Below are 22,577 nucleotides of genomic sequence, written 5' to 3' on the forward strand. Positions count from 1 at the left end.
TTAAAAGTTTTTGCTCTTATCTCCCTGTAGTTTATTCTTCTCTTACTGTGCATGAGCCAGTTACAAGTTGCAGGTCTCTATGCACTTTTTTCCATTCAATTTTCATGGTAGCTCTGAAACCAGTTTTGTTTTCTCTGTTTGACAAGAAGAGCAAGAATAAAGCAAGGGAAGTTATGTGATTTGCTCTGGATCACAAATTCAGAAGCCAGGTTTCCAATCTATCACTCTGCACTGTACTCCAGCTTCCTCGTCTTAAGCTAATTTTATGTTTTGTTTCAATAAAGACATTTCTTTCTCTTATATCCAACTATATGGAGGGCTCCTTTAAGCCCAGATACAGTTTGCACTTTGTTTTCCCCAGGGCGCATATGGGGCTCTCAGTGATGACATTGTTGGCTGTTATGTATTTGATACTGACTATGTGAAGTATAGTAACCGTGCCAAGAACCTTTCAAGGAGTATCATCCACATTTTTACAGATGAAAAAAGGAGGACGGTATAATCACATGCAGGCCATTAGTGAAAGGGCGAGGATTTGAAATAAATCAGTATGACCCTAGAGCCCATTTAGTTAACCACTACATATGGTCTCCTTGGACAAACAGTAAGAGCTCTAGTTCTGTCAAGTGATTTTATAATAAGGGTGAAATAAGTAAGGGAAAGAAACAGGATTATAAGAAATAAAAATCCACACACTTTTCTTCAGCCAAGCCCTTTAAAACTTCAAAAGGTCACTCTCAAAAAATCATGATCCATTTGGAGAAGATTAACCTTTATTAAGTTTATCTTACATCAGTTCAGCACTTAAATTTTTCCACCCATTTCCTGGCTCATTCCTTAAAATAATGCCCTACCTTCCTTTTGTGCATGAACTCTTATTCGAAAGGTTTAATAAGGCATCTAAAGCTGGGTAGATCCCAAGCTGGAACACAAATCTTCAGTTCCCATCTATATGCTCTCCCTCAGCTTTGGGTAGTATTTACTCACCTCTAGTCATTATGAAGAGCAGCACTAATTCACCTTCCTCTTTTGTCCCCCAGCACAAAGAATTGGTTGTTGATGCAAAGCTGCATAGAACGATGGAAGTAGGAGAACTTTCTTAATGTGTGCATGTAAACCAAGTAATTCTAGTCATACCACTAACTGGTGTCTTAAAAACCTATCAACAACCTACCGGTAGGGGCCAAGGGCCAAGGAAGAAAAGGCTACTTGAAAGTACAAAAACACCAGCCTGTGGCATAACGTAAAGCTAGTGAATTTCATGGAGCAAAGAGCTGAGCTCTATTTGGCTCCCATCTGGGATTATTAAATCCTACCCTAAACTTAGTCTCTATGAGGATATCAACTGGATCACTAACAGAATCAACAGCTATCCTTTGCCTCTGAAGGATCCCCCCTCCCTCTTCAGCAACATTGGATAAGCTAACTGCTGCACAAACTCACATACAGGGGAAATACAGAAACAGTAAAGCTCTTAGACACCTTCCTCACTCTCAAAAAACTTAAAGAGTTAGGAAGTAATGACCAGCAGCAAACAAAGCAATTGAGGAATGAGGGCTAACCTAGGTGCATCTGTCCAGGAAGAGGACTGTCCTGGAAGACATGTCATCACAAGGCTTTTGCAATGGAAACCAGTAAGATTGATTCTGTTTCTGGGGATATACAAACCCAGCCTCGTGAACTGCAGTCTCAAATGATTGGAGGCATTTAGGAGTCGTCTCTGAATCTGAGTCCATATGACCTCTGTCCTACTCTACCTATTACAACTCTGTTAAATTTTTGAAGATATGAGCAATGTTCCAAACCACAAGTTATTTTTTATGAATAACATTTAGGCTGAATAAGTCCAGAGAAAATAGAACGCAAAGGAGAACCAATATTGTGCCTTTAGATAGTTTGGATTTCCAAGTTGTGATTTTTTTATGCCAAATTCTAATTCACATATTTCTCTGCAGGTCAAAGACTTGATTCAATTTTTTTCTTCACTTTTATTGGAAATGTTTATGACTGATAAACATGGTATTTGCTGCCACAAATAAAATAAGCTACATAAATTCTTCCAGTCTCACTCAACCAGTTATACCAACATGTAATCCTTCTCTTAAGAATGACTCTTACAAATTCAAAGAGAGTTCCAGATGGCATCCAAAAAATGCATCACTTACTCTGCCTCACTGTGAGAAAAAGAATATTTGAAGCCAAAAATAGACCTTTCATGTAATATGGGGGAAAGTAGAATTTGCCCTGATAGTTTAATAATTTGAAATTCAAGACAAGCTTTGCTCATGAATCATTTGTCACATTAGATATAATATTTTATGTCTATCATGTAAATGGTTATGAAATACCAAGATTCAGAAAAAAGAAATAATTTACAAGGCAGAGATATGAAGATTAAGTTTCCCTTTTCTTGAATATGAGGCATAATAAAATGATTTGTCTAAAATAAGGTAAAGAAAGCTCTTACCGCAGAAAGCACAAAAAGATGAATATGTATGTAATGGGAAAATTACTTAAAAAGTAAAATTTGATAAATTTGTAGAATCATAGAATCCCAAAGCATTGAGAGACTAATTACAAATGAGAAAAAGGAGTCCAGAAATGGCAAGTGACATGATCAAGGTCACAGAATAAAAGCATCTGAAGTCCTCAAAGTCCTTAAAGGTTATTTAAGCCAATCACCATCTGATGCTTATTTTCCTATCCGTAGCAGGAGATTAATCCAGACTTGTGCTTCTAAGATAGAAGCAAAAACATTTCATAGTTTTTGTAAAACCAAAGGGAAGTGCAGTTTTTCACGAAAAATTTTGTAACTGAAGAGATTCTGAAAGTATTAGAAATACACGTGTATGGCAATGGTTAGAAGAAGCAGCAACAAGGACCACACTTAGGGTTCATCCCCCAAATTAATACCCAAACTTGAAGCACGGTCTTCACAGACTGAGGACTGGCCTTCCCAAGAGGGTCTGAAAAATATGATCCCTTTAAAGTCTGCTCTAAATGCTCTGGAAGAGAGTATAGAATAAGGGGTCTCCCACAAAGCAAGAGTTGTTTTTTTTTTTTTTTCAATTACCCAGTACCAAAAATGTATAAGTATGTTTAGAAACAGAATAAAAAAGCCCAATATCAAACAAAAATACTGATTTTCCTTTAAAGCCTACCATCATTCCAGTTCCATCTCTTTCCCACTTTGTTTGCCATTCTGTCCCTGCTCCTGCCACCACTTAACCAACAACAACCCCCAAAGGGAGGAGGAGGAGCAGGATTATAGAAAAGGGTTTTAGGTCTTATTGCTTTGTCTATAAATTTAAAATATCATTAGAAGATTTCTACTGCGCCTTCCAGGTACAAGATGCTATGGCTGGTGATTCTAATTGCACAAGCTAAAAATGCAAACTTATTAATAGTCTAAATTTATCTATATTAATGAACTGAAAGTAACTTTTTGGAAAGATAATTTTTACCAATCCAAATAAACCAGTTATTCTTCACAATATATTTCTTCACGGTGTGAGCAAATGTCTCTGATCTCACTGAAATTCTCATTTTTAGCTTATTTTAACAGACCTTATTTTAAGTATGTTTTAAAATTCACCTGCAAAAGAATATGGTTTCTTTTTAAGCCTTTCCAACTTTTCTGTGCTATGTAATTGCTTATTTCAAGTAAATCAAATCCAGTTTTCAATGGCTTTATCTACTATGTGGCCATTTGCTAAAAGCTGAATAATATCTGAGCATAGAATAATAACAAAACTACATTTATCATGGCACAAGCATGCAAAACTTGTGCTATCAAACCATTTCTTTCATTAAATTTTTACTTTAAGACCTACTCCCTAAATAATGCATTATTACTAACTGGTCACCATGTTGTATACTCAATCTCTAGAATGTGTTCATGCCATCTGAGACTTTATACGCTGGGACAAACATCCCCTTATTCCTCTACCCCTATACCAGGATCTGGTAACCACCATTCTACTGTCTGCTTCTATGTGTTCAACCTTTTTAGTGAAATCATACAGTTTTCATCTTTCTGTGCCTGGTTTATTTTACTAAATATATATCTTCCAAATGTCATCCATTTGTCTGAGGTGACAGAATTTTCCTTTTTTCAAAGATTGAATAGTGTTCCAGTGTGTGTGTGTGTGTGTGTGTGTGTGTGTGTACACACATATTTTTTAATCCATTCATCACTTTATGGACATTTGATTCCATATCTTGATTTTTGTTAATAGTGCTGCAATGAACTTAGGAGTGCAGATGTCTCGACATACTGATTTTATTTTCTTTGAATACATAACCAGAAGTAGGATTCCCGGATCCTACTATTTTTAATTTAGGAAACTCTGTACTGTTTTCTGTAATAGCTGTACTAATTGCATTACACTGTTGGTGTAATGCAATTAGTACAACAGAAAAGCGAGCCTTTTCTCCCACATCCTTACCAACACATGCTATCTTTTGTCTTTTTTTATAATAGCCAGACTAATGGGTGAGAGGTGGTATCTCATGTGGTTTTGATTCGCATTTCCCTGATGCTTAGTGACAGTTGAACATTTTTGCTCGTTTGCCTTTTGGATTTTTGTATGTCTTCCTTTGACAATATGTGAAAATGGTCACTTCTTAAAGCTTTTATCTCCAAATATCCAGACAAACTAGGTTCCTTGGCATATGCCTGTAATCTCAGCTACTTGGGAAGCTGAGGCAGGAGAATTACCAAGTTTGAGGCCAGCCTGGGAAACTGAATGAGATCCTGTCTCAAAATAAAAAGACACAGGAAGTATATCTCAGCTATAGCGCTTGCCTACCATGCTTAAGGACCTAGGTTCAATCCCTAGTACCACAAAAAATACTAATAATAATAATCCAGGGGAAATCAATAAAATAAAATTTGGAAAGTTTATCCTAGACTAAGTTGCCTTTTATATTTTCATCTTGTTTGTCACATAAACGGGATGAAGCAAACCAACTGTAATGCAAAGTCCTCAGATGCATTGCTTACTTGCTCTGTATGTTGCTTTATATTCCTGGCAGAAAATTATACTAAAATTCTAGAGTATTATTTGATGGGAACTATTTCAGAAAATGAGTCCTCACATGACAAAGCCTGAAGTCACATTGGAATTCCAAAATGCAAAAGTAATGTTCAGTGTCATATCTGGGTTAACCTGAAGAATGCCCTTCTCCCTATTCAGCTGTCTCTAAAATGGATGCTGAACATAATTGCATTGTGGAAGCATCAGTAAGATGTTCACCTCAGGCTCTGTCACTCTCGCATACTGCCAGAGTTGCTCGAAACAAAATCACTGCTTCTGCTTTTTTGACATAGATAGTTATAAACCTTGACAGTATTTATACTTCCCACTTTTAAAAAGCATGTGTATATATGTGTATATGTGTGTATGTGTATTCATTTGATTAAACACAAAATTTTCCACAGAACATGTGACTTAGCTACGACTAGCAAACTCACAAGACTTTTTATCATTCAGTGGAAAATCTTAACCAACTATTCACTTTTGCACCAGGTACACCAGCAATTTTTCAATGAATAGTTAACACTACCGTCAGTGTGATTTTGAAAACCCATCTTTTAGGACACTGTTGAGTAAATGCTACATATTTTGCATTTTACAAAGTTTCATTGAAGGAAACCCTGGAATTCTCCTTAGGTTTGGGTAAACAAGAAAATACCAGCTCCTACACGAGAATTTTGTGACCTTTATTTGAAATACTTATCTTCTATTAATTATTTACATACCATTCATTTCCTAGGAAAACATTTAGGAAGACTACCATAAGTACAATTTGTACCAGATAACAATTCTATTTTGTGGAAACCTGATAAATACTGTTCGGTGAGAACACTATGTTAAAATACTTATTTTATTCATGATTATATTAATAACCATCATACATAGCATGGATTTTCTACCACACACTCAGAACTAAAACAGTGATGTGGATCTCTTCTAATACAGTGAACCCTTGTGCCAGTTTAAGGAAATAGAAATTTACATGCAAGGAGAAGTTTACATGCAAGAAACGTGCTTCAACAAATGTGCTTTGAACTTTCAGCAATTTCCAGATTGATAGAGGAATTAAATCAAAATATGACTGATAGGGCCTGTCGCAGAAATTGCTGCAGGGTCCCTGTTCAATTTCAGTCTGTTTCTTCCCTGTGTTCTTTATAAATTAGCATATTCCATTATCTGAAGATAGTCAACCCCATCCTGTGATGATAAATAGGGTTCCTTTGAACTCATTAAGTGTATCTTCAGTATTCAAACCACTGGTTAATTCAAATGAAAAAGTCACCTGGCCCATGAACTGAGATAAAGTCATCTGGATTTTACGATTTTTTTTTTCACTGTGATAAAAGTCTTGCACTTTCCATCTCTGAAAGTTCCTGCTTTCACTGAGAACATAATAGGTAATCTACTATATATATAGCCTTCCTTGAAGTCACACTAAATTCTAAAATTCATGTGAAGTAGAATCCAGGGTTTACTTTCTGGAGAAAAGCTATTACAACAAAGTGAGCAAGAGACGAACGTCCTTATTATTGGTGACCAAAACATTTGCCACTCTGGATATTGACTCCACAGATGCAACAATCGTTCTGCATAAGAAATGTCAGTTTTGCTGAATTATGAATGTGAGCCATGTTCAGCCATTTTGGAGGATCAACCCAGAAAATGCAATAACAGCCTTCAGCAAGAGCCTTCTGGCTCAGGAAACTGCAGAAGGAAGAGCAAAGTCACCCTTAGAGCGATTTCTCTGTAGAAAAATGAACAGACAGGTTTTAATACCTTGGCTTTGCCTCATTTTAAGTCACAACCAACATAGTTTTCACTTCAAGGTTTGTTACTGCTACCTAGAAACATTTAGGGGATTAGGAAGGGAGAGATCCCTCAGTAGAATTGGGCTTGGCGATAAAATCTTGACACAGAAGCAGATTCAGTACTAATAGTCCTTTAAACTACAGTACAGTTCTGACTACAGTTTAGTCTCCATCAAGGACTATAAGAATTTCTTTCATCAGGGGAAGGAAAAAAAAAAAAAAAGACAAGACCCTGCATGATGTATTGGAGCTCTCATTAAACACAGCAGGAGCTTTAAGGAATCAAGAGTAAGGTGAGATCCAGGTTGGGACAATTTACTGCTTTTATTTTAGTGTTGATCACAGGAACTGATTCATATCATCCAGTTTCTTTTCCTTGTCACCATTTTACTGAGGCCAAAAATCCTTTGAATAGAAATTTAAGAGCCTCGTATGTTTCTGTAACACCCAGTGATGGGTTGTACTGTTTTAACCTTGTTCGGTGTCCTTTTATTTGATTGGATAGCTTTAGCCTACCGAAAAACTGGGATGCTTTGGTTGGTCAAAATATAAATCTTTCAAAACTTTGCTATCTGAAGAGACCATAATTCTTGTAGGGAGAGATGTGTTGAATGAATGCAGATTGAATCTAATTTTATGCTATACCAATTAGCATTACATCACCACAGCAGAAATATCTAGAACATTACCTCATATCAGTGATTTTTCTGGGGTGTTAAAATAAGCCTTTAAAAATCTGAGTGATTTATTTTTCTTTCTAAACATTACATCTTCAGTTACATATTCATCAACCAAAATATTTTTATGCTCCAAATCTGAGCCACTATAGTATATAAGTAGTATTTTCAATAAAATTATGTTATTCACTTTCATCTTTAAAGAAAAATATCACAGTGATGGAAGTCCCAAAAATATTTCTAAGATGACATACCTGAGTAATCATCATCGTCATCATCATCATCATCATCATCTGACCTTCAGTTCTAGGACTCCAAAGCAGGCAAACTACCAAACACAGACACAGCGTGGTCACAATCCAGTTAAAACAAGCATCAGAAGCTTAAATTTATGAAATGAAAAAAGAACCTAAAAGAGCTATAGGTAGCTAATTGCTCTCTATGTTAAAGAATCAAGTAGTGGGGAAAAGAGAGAAAGGGCAGGAAAAGGAAGAGCAGCAGTGTGGCAGATATAGTCCTAGCTCTTTTAGAATCAATTATCAGAGAGTGTTGTTTCTCCCGTTGTTTGTTGTCCTTTGAAATCCTTGGCACAAGCTGGGGACGGCCAGGGAAGTAGGGTCCACAGTTATTGCTCCAGAGTGCCAGGTTTTAAAGACACCTCGGCCTCGAAATGACAATATTCTTCCTGGGGAAAAAAAATGGTTTGTGATTGTTTACATAAATTAGTAAGCTTCAAGCAAAGGGCTTTTGTCCTTTTTTGTCCTTTTATAAGAAGCTATGCAAATTTAATTGCTGTAAAACCAAGCACAAGAGATCTTCGTCCTACATTTTATAGCATTTGACTTTATCCTTCACTATCTCCCCAGAGATGTTTCAGAAGAAATTTAAGTTGAATCTAAAGTGACTCTTTGAGACTTGCCAAGAAAACCTCCCTCTTAGACTAATTAATGTGATCTCAAGGAACAAAATAAAAGTAAAAAGAAAAGGGAAAGGCGATGTGCTGACAGACCCCAGGGACTCTTCAGTGGCATCCACCTAAAACACAAGTCATGGGGCAGCCATCCAGTCTTCCAATGCATCCATATGGTCTCCAAGAATGTCAATGTATCAGGACAAAGAACCCCGTTCAGATATTTCCTCCAAAGCTAGTATATCAGCAAGAAGTCTAAAACAGTTAACTCATTTTTTCCACTCAACATAAGGCAAAACTAAGGAATCAAACAGTGGTACAGAATGAATAACAAGAAAAAAATGTTGATGACACACCAATTACAAATTAAGTAGCAACAAAACAATATGTATGAGAACTCAAATGAATGATTCTTCCCACATCAGCCAAATGAAGTGGAAAATTGAAAAAATTTAAGCCACTTCCTTCTAATTGTTTGGGCCTTTAAAAATATTGGAGCATAATGTCATGAATAATATATATTATTTTCTTCTTAAAACAAGATCTATATAAAATTGAGATGTATTTGAAAGTGAGCAAACAGCTCAGAGTTTACACGTTTAAAAGAATTGGGGAAATGCATGTATGTGTTTCTGTTTTTTATTTTACCAAGTAAGCAAATCTCTTTACTGTCTTAATCTATCCCAAAATCAAAGCTGATTATTGAAACTGTATATTATTTTGAGAAACTATTCCTGAGGTCTCTAGCCATCTCTGTAACCAATATGTATTACCAAAGTATGACCTACATATCAAAAACTTTATAGAGCATGTAACATCCAGCCCTCTGTATCCATGGGTCTTGCATCATAGATTCAACTGTGAATTGAAAATATTTTTTAAACATTCATCTGTACTGAATTTGAACTTATAGACTTTTTTCCTTATCCTTATTCCTAAAAAATACAGTATAACAAATATTTTTATTGCATTTACATTGCTTAGGTATTATACGCAATCTAGAGATCATTTAAAGCATTCAGGAAAATGTGTGTAGGCTATTGACAAATACAATATCATTTTATTTTTTATTATTTAATTCATTCTGGTTCATTGTAGTTACACAGAATAGCTGGTTTCATTATGGAATATTTGCACATACATATAACATAATTTGATCAATTTCATTTCCTAATACACCATTGTGTATAAAGGACTTCAGCATCCTCAGATTTTGGCATTGAGAGGGTGGTCCCAGAACCAATCCACCATTGATACCAAGGGACCAAAGTACAATAGTCATGTAGTCAATGAGTCACATGTGAGAATTAACTAAGGAGCAAATGCCAAAAAAAACTGGAAAGAGAAAAAAGCCTTAAGACACTTTATCTTAACAATCAATATGACACTTTAAAAATTAATAAAAAATGTTATTCTTGTTAGAAATATTGTGGACAGTGAAGACGATGCCAAAATATCTGAGCAAATTATTGGGGGAGTGAAGAGTATTAAGAGCAAGGCAGAGAGTCAGACAGACCTACATTCAAAATAAACATCACACTTGGAAATCCATCAGACTTTAGACACATAGAACAAACTCTCTTGAGTCTTTTTTTCCCATCTGTCAATTTACACTAATTATAGTACCTTTCTCATAGCATTGTGGAGATGATTAAATGAGATGCATGCAAATGCCCTCAAACATTGTTTGTGCTCAATAAAGAGTCTCTGTTACTATATAACTCATGGTTCATTTTAGCCATTTGGAAGAATGGAACAGTACAATTAGTGTTTACACATCATTAGGTTAAGTGACTATTGCTACAGAAGCATTATACTTCATGTGGGAAGAATTTTAAACGAATTCACCAGAGAAATGCACTTAACTCTCAAACATTAATAGTTAATAGCAAATGCAACCAACCATTTTTTTTAAAAAAAAGTGTTTGAAATTACCTATCACGTCCCACATTCTTGCAAACACATTCAACATTGCTTGGTATTGGAATGTATCGAGAAGATCAATATGTGTTGTTTTCTATATACCCGTAAAGAAATGATTGTTCAAAGCATGGAAATATCAGTGGTGAAACCTTATTAGCGTATTTCTCATAGTCCTTTGCATTTGCCAGAGATTCTTTTGTAGCTAATTTTTTTAAATATCCAAATTATTTATATCTCACTGCCGAGCCCTCATCCTGTTTTCCTCAGATCAAACCATCTAACCAGCCTCAGCTTAGGGACACTTTCTCTGGAAAACTTCCAGGGATCTTTCACACGCTTCCCTCCTCACTCTTTCAGAAACTTATCCCCAAATTCAGTCATTCTTTCCTACTTGCTCTTCTCTCATGAGGTCTCCTGCATCTTCCTTCCTCCCACTTTGCATCCTAAGCCACACTGCATTCCCTGCCCACTCATATTCATTTGTTTCTTGATGTGCCTCCTGGTGTATCCTGCATAAAAAGGTCAGAAAAAAGATCTTTCCAAAAAGAGGATCCTGTGAGGGTTCTCCTCCTTTCAACATGTTCAGATGCTTCCTATTGCTAAAATGATCAGAATGGCTGAGCCAGGACACTTTGGGCAGTGAAAGGCATTATAGGCAGGTGCCAATTTCTTGTATCTTCACATGGCAGAAAGAGATTGAGCTAGCTCTCAGGCCTTTTATAGGGAAGCCATTTCTGAGGGCTTTGCCTAGATGACCTAATTACTTTGTAAGACCTCGCTTCTAAATGCCATCATGTTGGGGATTAAATTTCAACATATGAATGGGGGCAGGGGCATTGATACAAACATTCAGTCCAAAACAGTCAAGATTATTCATCATGCCTGGGGCTCTGTGTGTGTTGGTCCCTGACAGTCTTTACACTCCCCTCTCTTCACTAGCTTCTCAAGCATAGTTAGAGTCATGGTCTTACTGAACATTACGAATTTAATTTCCAAGAAACTAAGGACAGATGTTGAGGAACATTCTCTTGAGTAGAAATTCATTAAATTCAGCAGAAATTCTACAAATTTAATCCGTTACTACTTTATGAGTTGGAAAATCTTCTCTTTTTATGTTTAAATTATTTCTTAATGAAGTTGATGCCTATAATATATATTCATTCTTCAGTATGCATGGAGATTGGTTCCAGGACCAAAATCTGCAGTTGCTTATGTGCCTTATTTAAAATGTCGTCATATTGGCATATAACCTACACATGTCCTGTCACATATTTTAAATCATCTCCAGATTATTGAAAAAAGTCTATGTGTCCCGCACCAAAGCAGTTTTTATTTTGAATATTTTCCATCAGTGTTTGGTTTAATCCATGAATGTGAAACCCACTGATACGGATGGCTAACTGTATATTTAATTTTGCAAAAATTTTTTGGATGCCATATTGCATTTTCTTTAAAACAGTTACCACCAGCCTAAAAAGTCTGGATGTTATTGTTTTCAGTCAGCTCACGGAATTAAATGTATTAAACCACCAAATGTGCTAACTTCTAATAGAAATTGTGATTCACACTGAACATCCAAGTAAAGATCTGCTTAGGTCTTTATAAAGGATGAAATTTCATTAACCAAATATTAATCAAATAAAGACATAAGACAGGAGCTGGGGCTGGGGCTCAATGGTAGAGCACTTGCCTAGCTCGTGCGAGGCACTGGGTTGAATCCTCAGCACCACATTAAAAATAAATAAAGGTACAGTGTACAACTAAAAAATATATATATTTAAAAAGAAAAAGAAATAAAACAAAGAAGTATGGCTCAGCCTTCTCAAATTGCAAAGGCATTTAATAAAGTTTCTCAGAATGCAAATGGCCAGGACTTCTATGGCACCTGGTAAATTGTGTCGTTTATTTTAAGGGCATAAGCAGCAGAGATTCTTTTAGTAGGCCCTATCAACGTGTCAGGTTGAATTATTATACACAACTGAAAATATTAGATCTTCGTATGTGGTTCAACAATATGCCAGCATTCTCGGCCCTAACTGTGGCGGAGAATGGGTCTCCTCCTATATGTAAGCTAGAAAATTCTCAGCAATCTTGAGATAGATTGATTTACTGCATTTTATCCAGAGATCCCATCTTCATCACTGTCCATGTATGGACTTTGGCCTCTTTGGGGCTTAGTTTCCCATTTTCTCTTAGAAACTTCTCATTCTAACATCTTGTGGCTCTAAAGCATCTAATTATTGAATCTGTTTCTTAGTGGCCAAAAAAAGACGCACCTGTCAATAACATCCAAACTCATCTTGTAGGACTTCTTTCCTTTCTAAGGTCTTCACTTTCCCTTGGGTTACAGTGATGATTAAATAACCCTGTCCAGATGCAAATGTTACCTGTTAGGTTCCATGTGCTCGGTCATAGCCTCTGTGTATGCCTCATTTTCTCATGCCGCTTTTCTTCCTTTTTCCTTCACTTATTGATTTCATTAATTAGATAATCAACAAAGGTGAGGGTCCTGCATTCTTATCCCTTTCTGTTTAAAACTAATAGTAATGAGATGCTCACCAAGTTTACCTCTGCAGGAGGAGGCCTCTTCAACAAGAAAGGAGAAAATGAAATAGAGAGGGGGAGGAGGGGCAGCAGAACCTGAAGTCCTGCAGTTGCTTGACAAATCCCAGTAGTTGTGAGGAGAGGGAAAGATAAGAATGATGAAAAGAAAGCAGCAAGAATAAGTCCCTAGAGGATGTACCTACCTAGTAACTGAGTTCTCTGACTGTGCCCACATGAGTATGTGGTGGTTCAGGCTGAACCCTCCTGAATCTCACTTGGATACAATAGACCTGCTTTTACATTTTCTAGAACAGGCATGTCTCTGCTAATTGTGCCTGGTTCCTCTATATCGTTCCTATTTCTCCCTCCTATCCTATCTAACTTTTTTAACTAACTTGCAATACTATGCAATTCATGTCCTCTGTAATAAGGAAAGTGCTTCTCAGAGTTTTGTCGACATCTTTCATTTATTGTAAAAGAAAGCAAAGCAGTGTACCTGGCGGTATTCATTCTGCAGGAGGCTTACGATTATTATCCAAGTTTAGAGAAGCATTCAGAAGCAATTCAGAAAACAAAAGATCCTAACGTGAGTCTTTCTTTTCAGCCTACAAGGAAAAAATGAAGGAGCTGTCCATGCTGTCACTGATCTGCTCTTGCTTCTACCCGGAACCTCGCAACATCAACATCTACACTTATGATGGTGAGTGCCTAAATGGAGATGCCCTGCCAGCAAGATCATTTGCAAAAGCTTGCTTATATTTGATTCCTTCTCATAGTTCTTGGTATAATTAAATCAATATTTTTGTAGATCTCGCTATTGACTTGCTGTGTCTGGCTATTAGGTCTTATTGATTGCCTATTGCTCAAAACAGTTTGAATTTGGTGCTAATAACAGCACATTAATGTCTCTTAGGAAGCATGACTGGGTTGTTATTAGCAACCACATCCAGTAGATCAACATCCACAATATGTCTAAGGCTTCTCTTAGCAAATAATGTAATATATATTAAGCTGCAATTAGAATAGATCAGAATTTGCTTTATACTTAGAATGCTCAAGAGAAAATTAAGAACCATCACTATTTTTCTTTATGAAGTTCCTGTATTTTGCATATGTATACCAACAAGTTCATTAACAGTAAGCAAATTAAAAAAACAAAACTGACTTATGACTGAGGCCCCAGGCAAAGAGGAATTAAAAGGACAACCCCCCACCTCCAAAGAGCTGGCATGACAACTTCACTGAAGCACAACCTTCTAGGTTTGATCTATCTTGATTGATTGTGCTTAGTTTGGTTTCCTTTCTGACTCTGCCACTCTCCACGTGGCCTCAGGCAAGCCAACACTTAGATTCTCTGAGCTTCATTTAACACTAGCATCTCCTCCCAGGGATGCCATGAAGTTTAAATGACTGAACGCAAGCGAAACATCAGACCCAATCCTGACCCCTCAAGCACTTGACAATGGTAACTGTTATTATCAACAATATTATCTTCATCTAATTCAGTCATCAAAACGTTTGATGTCAGGTATAGCTGAGGCATAGTTTGCTACCTGATAGCCTCACAATTATTTTACCTTTCCACACGTGTAAAGAAAGACATTCAAGACAAGACAAAATGACCTTGTAGCCAGTAACCCCTTGTATGCCCTTAAAGCCTATTTGAGGACTCAAAGGCAAATATTTTCCCTCCAAGTTGTTCTGTTGTGGTGCCATCATTGCAAGTGCTAATTAAGGGCTCTTGCGTTCCAACCATAATTTTCACTGGAATGCAGAACCAATGCCTACTTTGTAACATGTTCATTCAATCGACAAATAAACTACACAGATCTTTATTATGTGCCAGATGTAGCTGCAGCTGGGAATCCAGCAGTGTTTCCTATGGGAATCTCATAACTCTATATTGTCACTGAGGGTCCAAAGACTAATATGGAGTGGTCCCCACCTTCAAGAGACTCAGGGCTTAGTAGAAGAGTCTTCCAGTAGACAAATGATCAGGAAGTGGAACACAGTGGACAGGAGAGAGGAGGCCATGGTGGTTTCTTCTAGCTTAGGGATGGAGGAGACAGCTCTTAGATGTTGAGTACCCAAGTCCATTAACACTCATTCACTGCTTTGCAAAGAAAGTAGGTGGGGAATTTCAAATTTCTGAAGTTTTTAACTCACCAACCTTGTATTTCTATCTTGATGATAATCTGACAATCTAACAGGAATTAACAATAATAATTATTATTACCGTTTACCTTTATAAACAGGCAGTGCCATGACCTGTGATTTATATTAAGTGTCTTTTATTTTTTGATCTTTACAACAATTTTATGAGGAAAGTGCCCTTTTGTTCTCTGACTTTTAATAAGGAAATGAAAACTTAAAGTACTTAACGTTCCCATGTCATATAGCTACAAGAGACACTTACTATACTAATGCAAATACAGGAAATTCTGACTCCAAAGTCTAACCTAAACTATTTAAAATTCCATCAGCTTACTAAATAAGCTATTTTCCCATGCTCCCTTGTAACCCTTTTCCATAGGCTTACATAGTTTTTATTGAGTCATTTAAAATATAAGTATAATCATGAATGCCTTCAGGAAATTTAAAAATACTTTTACCTTTTAAAAAAATGTGTGGCTGGGTGTGGTGGCTCGTGCCTGTAATCCTCAGGAGGCTGAAGCAGGAGGATCACAGGTTTGAGGCCAACCTCAGCGGTTTAGCAAAGCTATAAGCAATCTAGTGAGACCCTGTCTCAAAATAAAAATAGAAAGGGTTGGGAATGTATCTCAGCGGTTAAGCGCCCCTGGGTTCCATCCCTGGTATCAAAAAAAGAAACATGATTTCCAATATACTTGCCGAACTAGCTATGACTGGATTATGTGTTAGCATTTAGGGATCTGTCAGCCTGGGGTTTACCTGACTGCAGCCTCACTGTGCACTGTGTCTGCCCAGAAGAATATCAGTGGAAGCATCATCTTCACATTAGAAGTGAAGCTGCTTCTCTGCTCTGCTCTGCTCTGCTCTAGTAAGAGCTGGCCTGGAGACCTGGTCAACTCTTTGCTACAACTTAAAAGGGACATCAATAAATTAGAGGTTTAGGGAGCAATTTTACTCTAGGGCACAGAGGGTGTTTAGCCTGGGGAAAAGACTTGAAAGTGGACATTGTAACTATTCTCAAATACGGGAGGCCTTCCATATCCAGGGTTTTGAATCAGCAGATTCAACCAACCTCAAGATCAAAAATATTTGAGAAAAAAAAAACTGTGTTTGTACTAAACACATATGAGCTTTTTTTCTTGCCATTATTCCCTGAGCAATACAGTATGATAACTATATACAGAGCATTTACTTTTGATTTGATAGTATAAGTAATCTGCCACCAGTTAGTGTCCAGGAGGATGTGAGTGGGTTACGTGCAAACACTACACTGTTTTACGTAAGGGGCTTGAGCATCCTCAGATTTGGGTATCCTCAAGGGATCTTGGAATAATCACCCAAAAGTCCCAAGGGACAACTATACCTGAAGATTGGTGATGCACAACAGAGAACCACCTAATCTGGGAAAGGTTCAGGCTACAAACAAAGACAAGCTGACATCAGAGGGATGTCAACTGGGACTGAACACAAAGACAGCTAAAAACGAGAACAGACCATTGAAGTTTTTCTAAAAAAAAAAAAAAAAAAAAATTATTATTATATTTCACTGTTATGAGTTATGTAGTTGTAAGTGTCCTGGCACATGCTATTGCTCTTTTTTATTGTAAATTATATTATTTTATATTATAAATCACATTATTTGGGGATAAAGACCTGATAATCTGCTTGTCTTTACCACTTAAGCCACTGGTGAAAAAAAAAAATTAGCTAGCCATTCTTCAGGGGGTTTTATAATTAACAAATAAAATATTATATATGAGTGTGAAGTACAACATATTTCGAAATATACATATATTGCAGAATGGTTAAATCAAACTAAATAACATTATCGTACCATTTACTTATCATATATCATTTTTGGTGAGAACACTTAGAATCTACTGTCTCAGCAATTTTTAAGAACACAATTCATTGCTGTATTTCACCGTGTTGTACAATAGACCTCATGAATGTATGTTTCTTGTCTGAAATCTCTTACTCTTCAACCAACATCACCCCATCTCCACACCCTCCCCCCAGCCTCTGGTAACCACCATTTCTACTCTATGAGTTCCACTTTTTCAGACTACACACAAGTGAGATCGTGTGGTATTTGTCTTTCTGTGCCAAGCTTTTTTCACTTGGTATAATGTCCTCTGGGTTCATCCATGTTGGTGCAAATGGCAGAATTTCCTTCTTTTTAAAGTCTGAATGCTATTCCACGTGTATGTATACATAGTAGTAAGGAGATGCTGTCCCCTCACCCCCACCACTACAATGACTCTTTCCCTGACTCCTGACTGCATCTGAGCTGTGCTGGAGGATATTCCAAATAGCAACAAAATAGGAATGAAGATATTACAGTGGGCTCATGTCCATTGTCCCCATTAGATTATGATCACCTTGAAGACAAGGATGCCCACACTTAATCACTGGGAGCAGCAAACATACTGATGGACAAGTTAGGAACCAGCAGGATGTTTTTCACATTAGCATTGACTTTGTCAAATACTCCAACTGCTTAGGGGGCTATATTGATTTTAACAAAGTTCCTGTGAATCCCTGCTACAGGAATGGTAATACTGTAATAATATGTAATTTATAAACACACATACACACACACACACACACACACACACACACACACACACACAATTATATCTGAGAACCTGATAACTGTGTTCTTTTCCTCCTCCATCTAACCAAAACATGCCTCCAGTCATGGTAATTACAAATAAATAAATAAATAAATCTGTGCTACTTGATTTTTATACAAAGTTCATATTTATCCAAAAGGAAAATAGACCTCAGTCTAAAATCAATCCAGGCTATTTTTTGCAAGTATGCCTAACATTATTCAACTCCTTGCAGACATTGTTGAGTTCTTGAAAGCTAAATATTTATTCCGTTAAAATATACCCACAGTTCTACTAAAGAGAGGTCTTATACTACATTCAAACTAATGTAGAGCAAATTATCATATGCAGCAATTTATTTCTATTTTTCCTAGAAAAACTATACTACTTTTAATTGCTGAAATCCAAATTATTAAAATAAGCCTAAGCTTCAAGTTCCACTTGCTTAATATTCCCCGATTTTCATTTCTTAGATATGGAAGTGAAGCAAATCAACAAACGTGCCTCTGGCCAGGCTTTTGAGCTGATCCTAAAGCCACCATCTCCTATCTCAGAAGCTCCACGAACTTTAGCTTCTCCAAAGAAGAAAGACCTGTCCCTGGAGGAGATCCAGAAAAAACTGGAGGCTGCAGAGGAAAGAAGAAAGGTAATTTCCCATAGGTTTTGAAGTTCTTCTCTCTCTCCTTCCCTCTCCTCCCTCCTTCTCCTCCTCTGATTCTCTCTCTCTCTCTCTCTCTCTCTCTCTCTCTCTCTCTCTCTCTCTCTCACACACACACACACACACACTTCAAGCAAAGTTCTTAGGGGACAGTGACACCTGAACCTGTCATTCCACATGTGTAGGTCTTCAGAAGACACTGGGTCAGGCTTGCTGGGGTGATAACTTCCTCAGTTAAACAAACACTGAGTTGAGGCTAGCCAAAACTGGAGCTCTCGAGCAGGCTAAAAGAGCTTCAATGTCCTGCTGCCTTTCTTGTATCTCTTACCATAACAACCTCCCTCCTCTAGTCAGCAGCACAAAGGCACTAGAAAAAGCACAGCCTTAGGTGACTCCAGGGGTGGAGCCCAGAGGTGGTGATTGTTCCCTATCAGGCTCTGTATCACACCCTCAGTGTCCTGCATGGTTTCCTTGCAACCATTAATTACCAGTTCTTCTCCCTGAGATCTTTCCAGCCCAGATGTGGTTTGCCACATCTGGCTAAGGGCCAGAGCTTGACCCTTTCCTCCTCAGAGTCTCCCTGTCAGCCCTTGAAGTCAGTCCTTCCAACATCAGGACCTTCTCTGAGATCTCTGGTATCTTCCTCTACCCATCTCTAAGCCTTGATGGGATTATTTTCTTTCTCATTTTGTCATTGGTCCCTGACAATATTAAAGAGCTTTTCTCTTGCCAAATCTTTAATTTTCTGTACTCGGATCCCAAGATATTAAGATATCAAGGATATTAAGATTGGAGGATACCAAGACATCCTGGAGTCTCTATGCCTAGAGAAGTTGCCTGAATACCTCTGTTCCAGCCATGTGGTAGTTCATCAAGGTACACTTGATCACACAAAAATTGAATTTTCTTAGGTAATTTATTCCTACATTGTATTTCCCAGTTACTTTTTCATGATATATTTTTTAGGCTCATGTAGTCACTAAACATATGCTCCACATAAAGTGGAAACTGCATTTTTTAATACTTTTCTTATTTTATGAAGACACTTTCTACAAAAAGTCAGCCAACACATTATATACTTCTGTGTTGAATAATTACTAAGAGAACAAAGAGCATCCTTTTAGTCTTTAGACTAACTTCTCCAACAAGGAACACAGAGCAAACACATGTGTGTGCATGTGTGCTTACAGGTGTGTATTGTATATGTGCATACATATGTATGTATATATACACATACATACATAAATGTTTGACATCAAATAAAAGGCCCAAAGAGTAGAAGCTCTCAGGGTAAATTTTCTGAATGATAAAATGCTAACCTTTGTGCTTAAAAAAGTCTTCCCATGATACATAACATAATAATCTAATTTTCACCTAATAGTGAGGTTCTCCAAATATCTGAAGAATATTACACACACGCACACGCTATTGTATCAATTACTTCTGATTTAAATAGGAAGAAACTGAACTATTAACCCAAGAATATCTACAGAGATTGCCATTTAAAAAAAATCATTATCTTTTTGTTGTTTTTTATAGCTTTTTTCTCATAAACCTACTAAATTATTCAATTACACTTCACTAAAACATTGTTGCCAACAGATATAACCAACCGGAACACTCAGACAGCTTAAGTACCCACCCAAACATTGGCATCTTGCAGGTGGTAGGTATAGAGATGGGCATAGGTGTATGTTCAGGCCATAAGTTGATGTGCAGAGATCAGAATACAAAGTTATTGACTGATCATAAATTAAAATTAGAAACCAGAATTCAGCACCATGGTTGAGAACATTAATGGTACTGCAAGGTGTGGAGAAAATTATTGGTAGAAAAAGAAAAACACAGAGATGATCAAAAGTAAATGGGTGTTAATTTATAAGTCACATAAAACTCTCTCTGGTAACTAATTAATGATTCTGGTAAAACTCCTGCAACCTGACAGCAATAAATTATCAACAATTGCACATTTAAACAATTAAAATGCTCATTTAAACTCAACTGGAAAGTGACCACATAGCTTAACAACATTTACAAATGTAATCATTCAGCATTATGATGCCAGAAATATATATGTTCTTTGGAACATTTTAAAAAAGCAGTATTCTATCACATTTCTCATATTATGTGTTAAAAATCTTTCAATCCAAAAATCATTATGTGGATTATGTCCTAGTGGCAGACTTTTAATTAGAAGAAAGTGTAACTAATTAACAGAAAGAACCAGCTTAACGATTCATCAATTGATTTTCTTCTATTGGATTGTACTGACTTAATTAGCACTCATTTGAAGTACTGTTAATTCTCTTTAAAGAGTCTTCAGTAAGTAGATATATCTCCGTAAATATCTTAGTGAGGATATGCAAATTACCCAAATCCAATTCAACTAGCTGAAACAAAAGTGAATATATTACTAAAAAGTCAAGGAATGGCTACAGCATCAGAAACAGCTGAATCCAGGTAATCAAGCTGTTTGATATCTGTCATTTCTCCTTGCATCAAATTGGTTGCATTACCGGAAAAAAAAAAAAAAAAATTAGTTTCAGTCAATGCCAATGCCAAATTACTTTTCTTACAACAGCAACTCCAGCAGAAAGAAAGTTTTTCTTCCCCAATAGTGCTAACAAAAGTCCTAGAATTCCATGCCCAACCCTAAAGGAGTCATTACAGCCAAGGGGATGCAGTAGTTTAATTAGCAAACCTGGATCACATGCCCACCGCCGACCTGCGGGGAATCTTAGGTAAGATCCCTGGGGTAAAGGGGTGGTTCTCCAAAAAAAACAGGAGTTCTCATCAGAAGGGAAAATGGATTTTAGGCATGCGAAATTACAGATGTGTGCCATTTTTAATCTGCAAATGTTTAGTGTTACTAAAACAATTAGAATAACTGTTTAGCTTATACACTAATACACTATACAATTTGTAATTCTATTTCCCACCCCCACAGTCCCTATTGTGCTTATTTTCATATAAATGGAATGAAAAAAAATCAATTTATGTGGCTATGAAGAACGGCATTATTCTTTCAAAATATAATGTGAGCCACAGATGTATCAAAAATTTTCTAACAGCTATACTTAAAAGAATAAAAAGAAATCTGTGAAATTACTCTTAATAATATATTGGAGCCCAACAGATCCAAAACATTATTTCATCATGTAATCAGTATGGAATTATTAATGAGATTATTTCACATTATTTTGTTCATAGTAAATCTCTGAAATCCAATGAGTAGTTTACACTTACAATGGAGTAAAATTCAAACTGACCATATTTCAATATCTTTCAAACCATCCATGGCCAGTAGCCATGCAACTGGATAGCACAGATACCAGTGACTGCGTGGGAAAACCTCTAGTGAACCATGGGGGAACTTCAGCCTAAGTCTTTCAAATTGGTACCCAAATATTATTCAGATTTAACTTTTTAAAAACATTGATTCTCTAAAAATTGCATTGATGTAGAAATTCAGAAAGTTAAAAGTAAACTTTTGTACTCTGGTTTCAATATTTGTGTTATGATGTTGAGAACCCTCTGAATCTCACACTTTCTTCCTTGTCCCTCTGGTTTCTGTGTGCATGTTGATTCTAGACTGGAGAGGGGACTTCTCTGAGCCCAGGCTCATCTTCTATTCTGTTTCATTTTACCCAGGTTTTCCTTTAGTAGCACTTAGCATAATTGGTAAGAATATGTTTATCTGCATATTTTTTATTTAAACCCTTATCTCCTATTAGAATATAAACTCCATAAAGGTAGAAATATATATCTTTTGTTTAATAGTGCCTAACAATAGTTAGTACTGCAAATACTTTGTGGTGGAGGGATTGAATCCAGGGCCTCATGCATTCTAGACAAGTGCTTACATCCCCAGCCCTTTTTATTTTTAGGATCTTACTAAGTTGCCTAGCTGGCCTTGAATTTGCAATTCTACTGCCTCAGTCTCCTGAGTAGCAGAGAAGACAGGCACTCAGCACTACAAATACTTTTAAGTGAATAAATAAATTATAACCCTTAGGCCAAATGTTAAAATGGCATGTAACTTATTTTGATTTTTTTTCTATTCCATCCTCCCATCCTGAAACAAAATTACAGTCAATAAAAATGACATCTGAAATTGCACTAAGTAAACTCTAAAACATACCAGAAATTCCTCATCTGGGGAAAGGCACTCTATCGCCATATCCATCAAGCACCTGCTGATTGGCAGACCCTTTTCTAGGCGCTAGGAAGACCCCCACCAACCTTACATTCC

General features: G+C 36.7%; 1 protein-coding gene across 2 annotated transcripts in view; it reads left to right on the plus strand.

Annotated features, from left to right (window-relative positions):
- Stmn2 (stathmin 2) overlaps positions 1-22,577 on the plus strand; it is a 52,101-nt gene that overhangs the window by 13,668 nt on the left and 15,856 nt on the right. Inside the window, exons 1-3 of one of the 2 annotated variants that reach the window (XM_076835994.1) lie at positions 12,221-12,245; positions 13,506-13,601; positions 18,141-18,313. In XM_076835994.1, the coding sequence (XP_076692109.1) occupies positions 12,221-12,245; positions 13,506-13,601; positions 18,141-18,313 (294 nt within the window). Of the gene's footprint in view, positions 1-12,220; positions 12,246-13,505; positions 13,602-18,140; positions 18,314-22,577 lie in introns of those variants that run through there. The other variant, XM_076835993.1, reaches the window with a different exon arrangement.

Source organism: Callospermophilus lateralis, chromosome 16 (genome assembly GCF_048772815.1).
Source record: "Callospermophilus lateralis isolate mCalLat2 chromosome 16, mCalLat2.hap1, whole genome shotgun sequence".
Taxonomy (NCBI): domain Eukaryota; kingdom Metazoa; phylum Chordata; class Mammalia; order Rodentia; family Sciuridae; genus Callospermophilus; species Callospermophilus lateralis.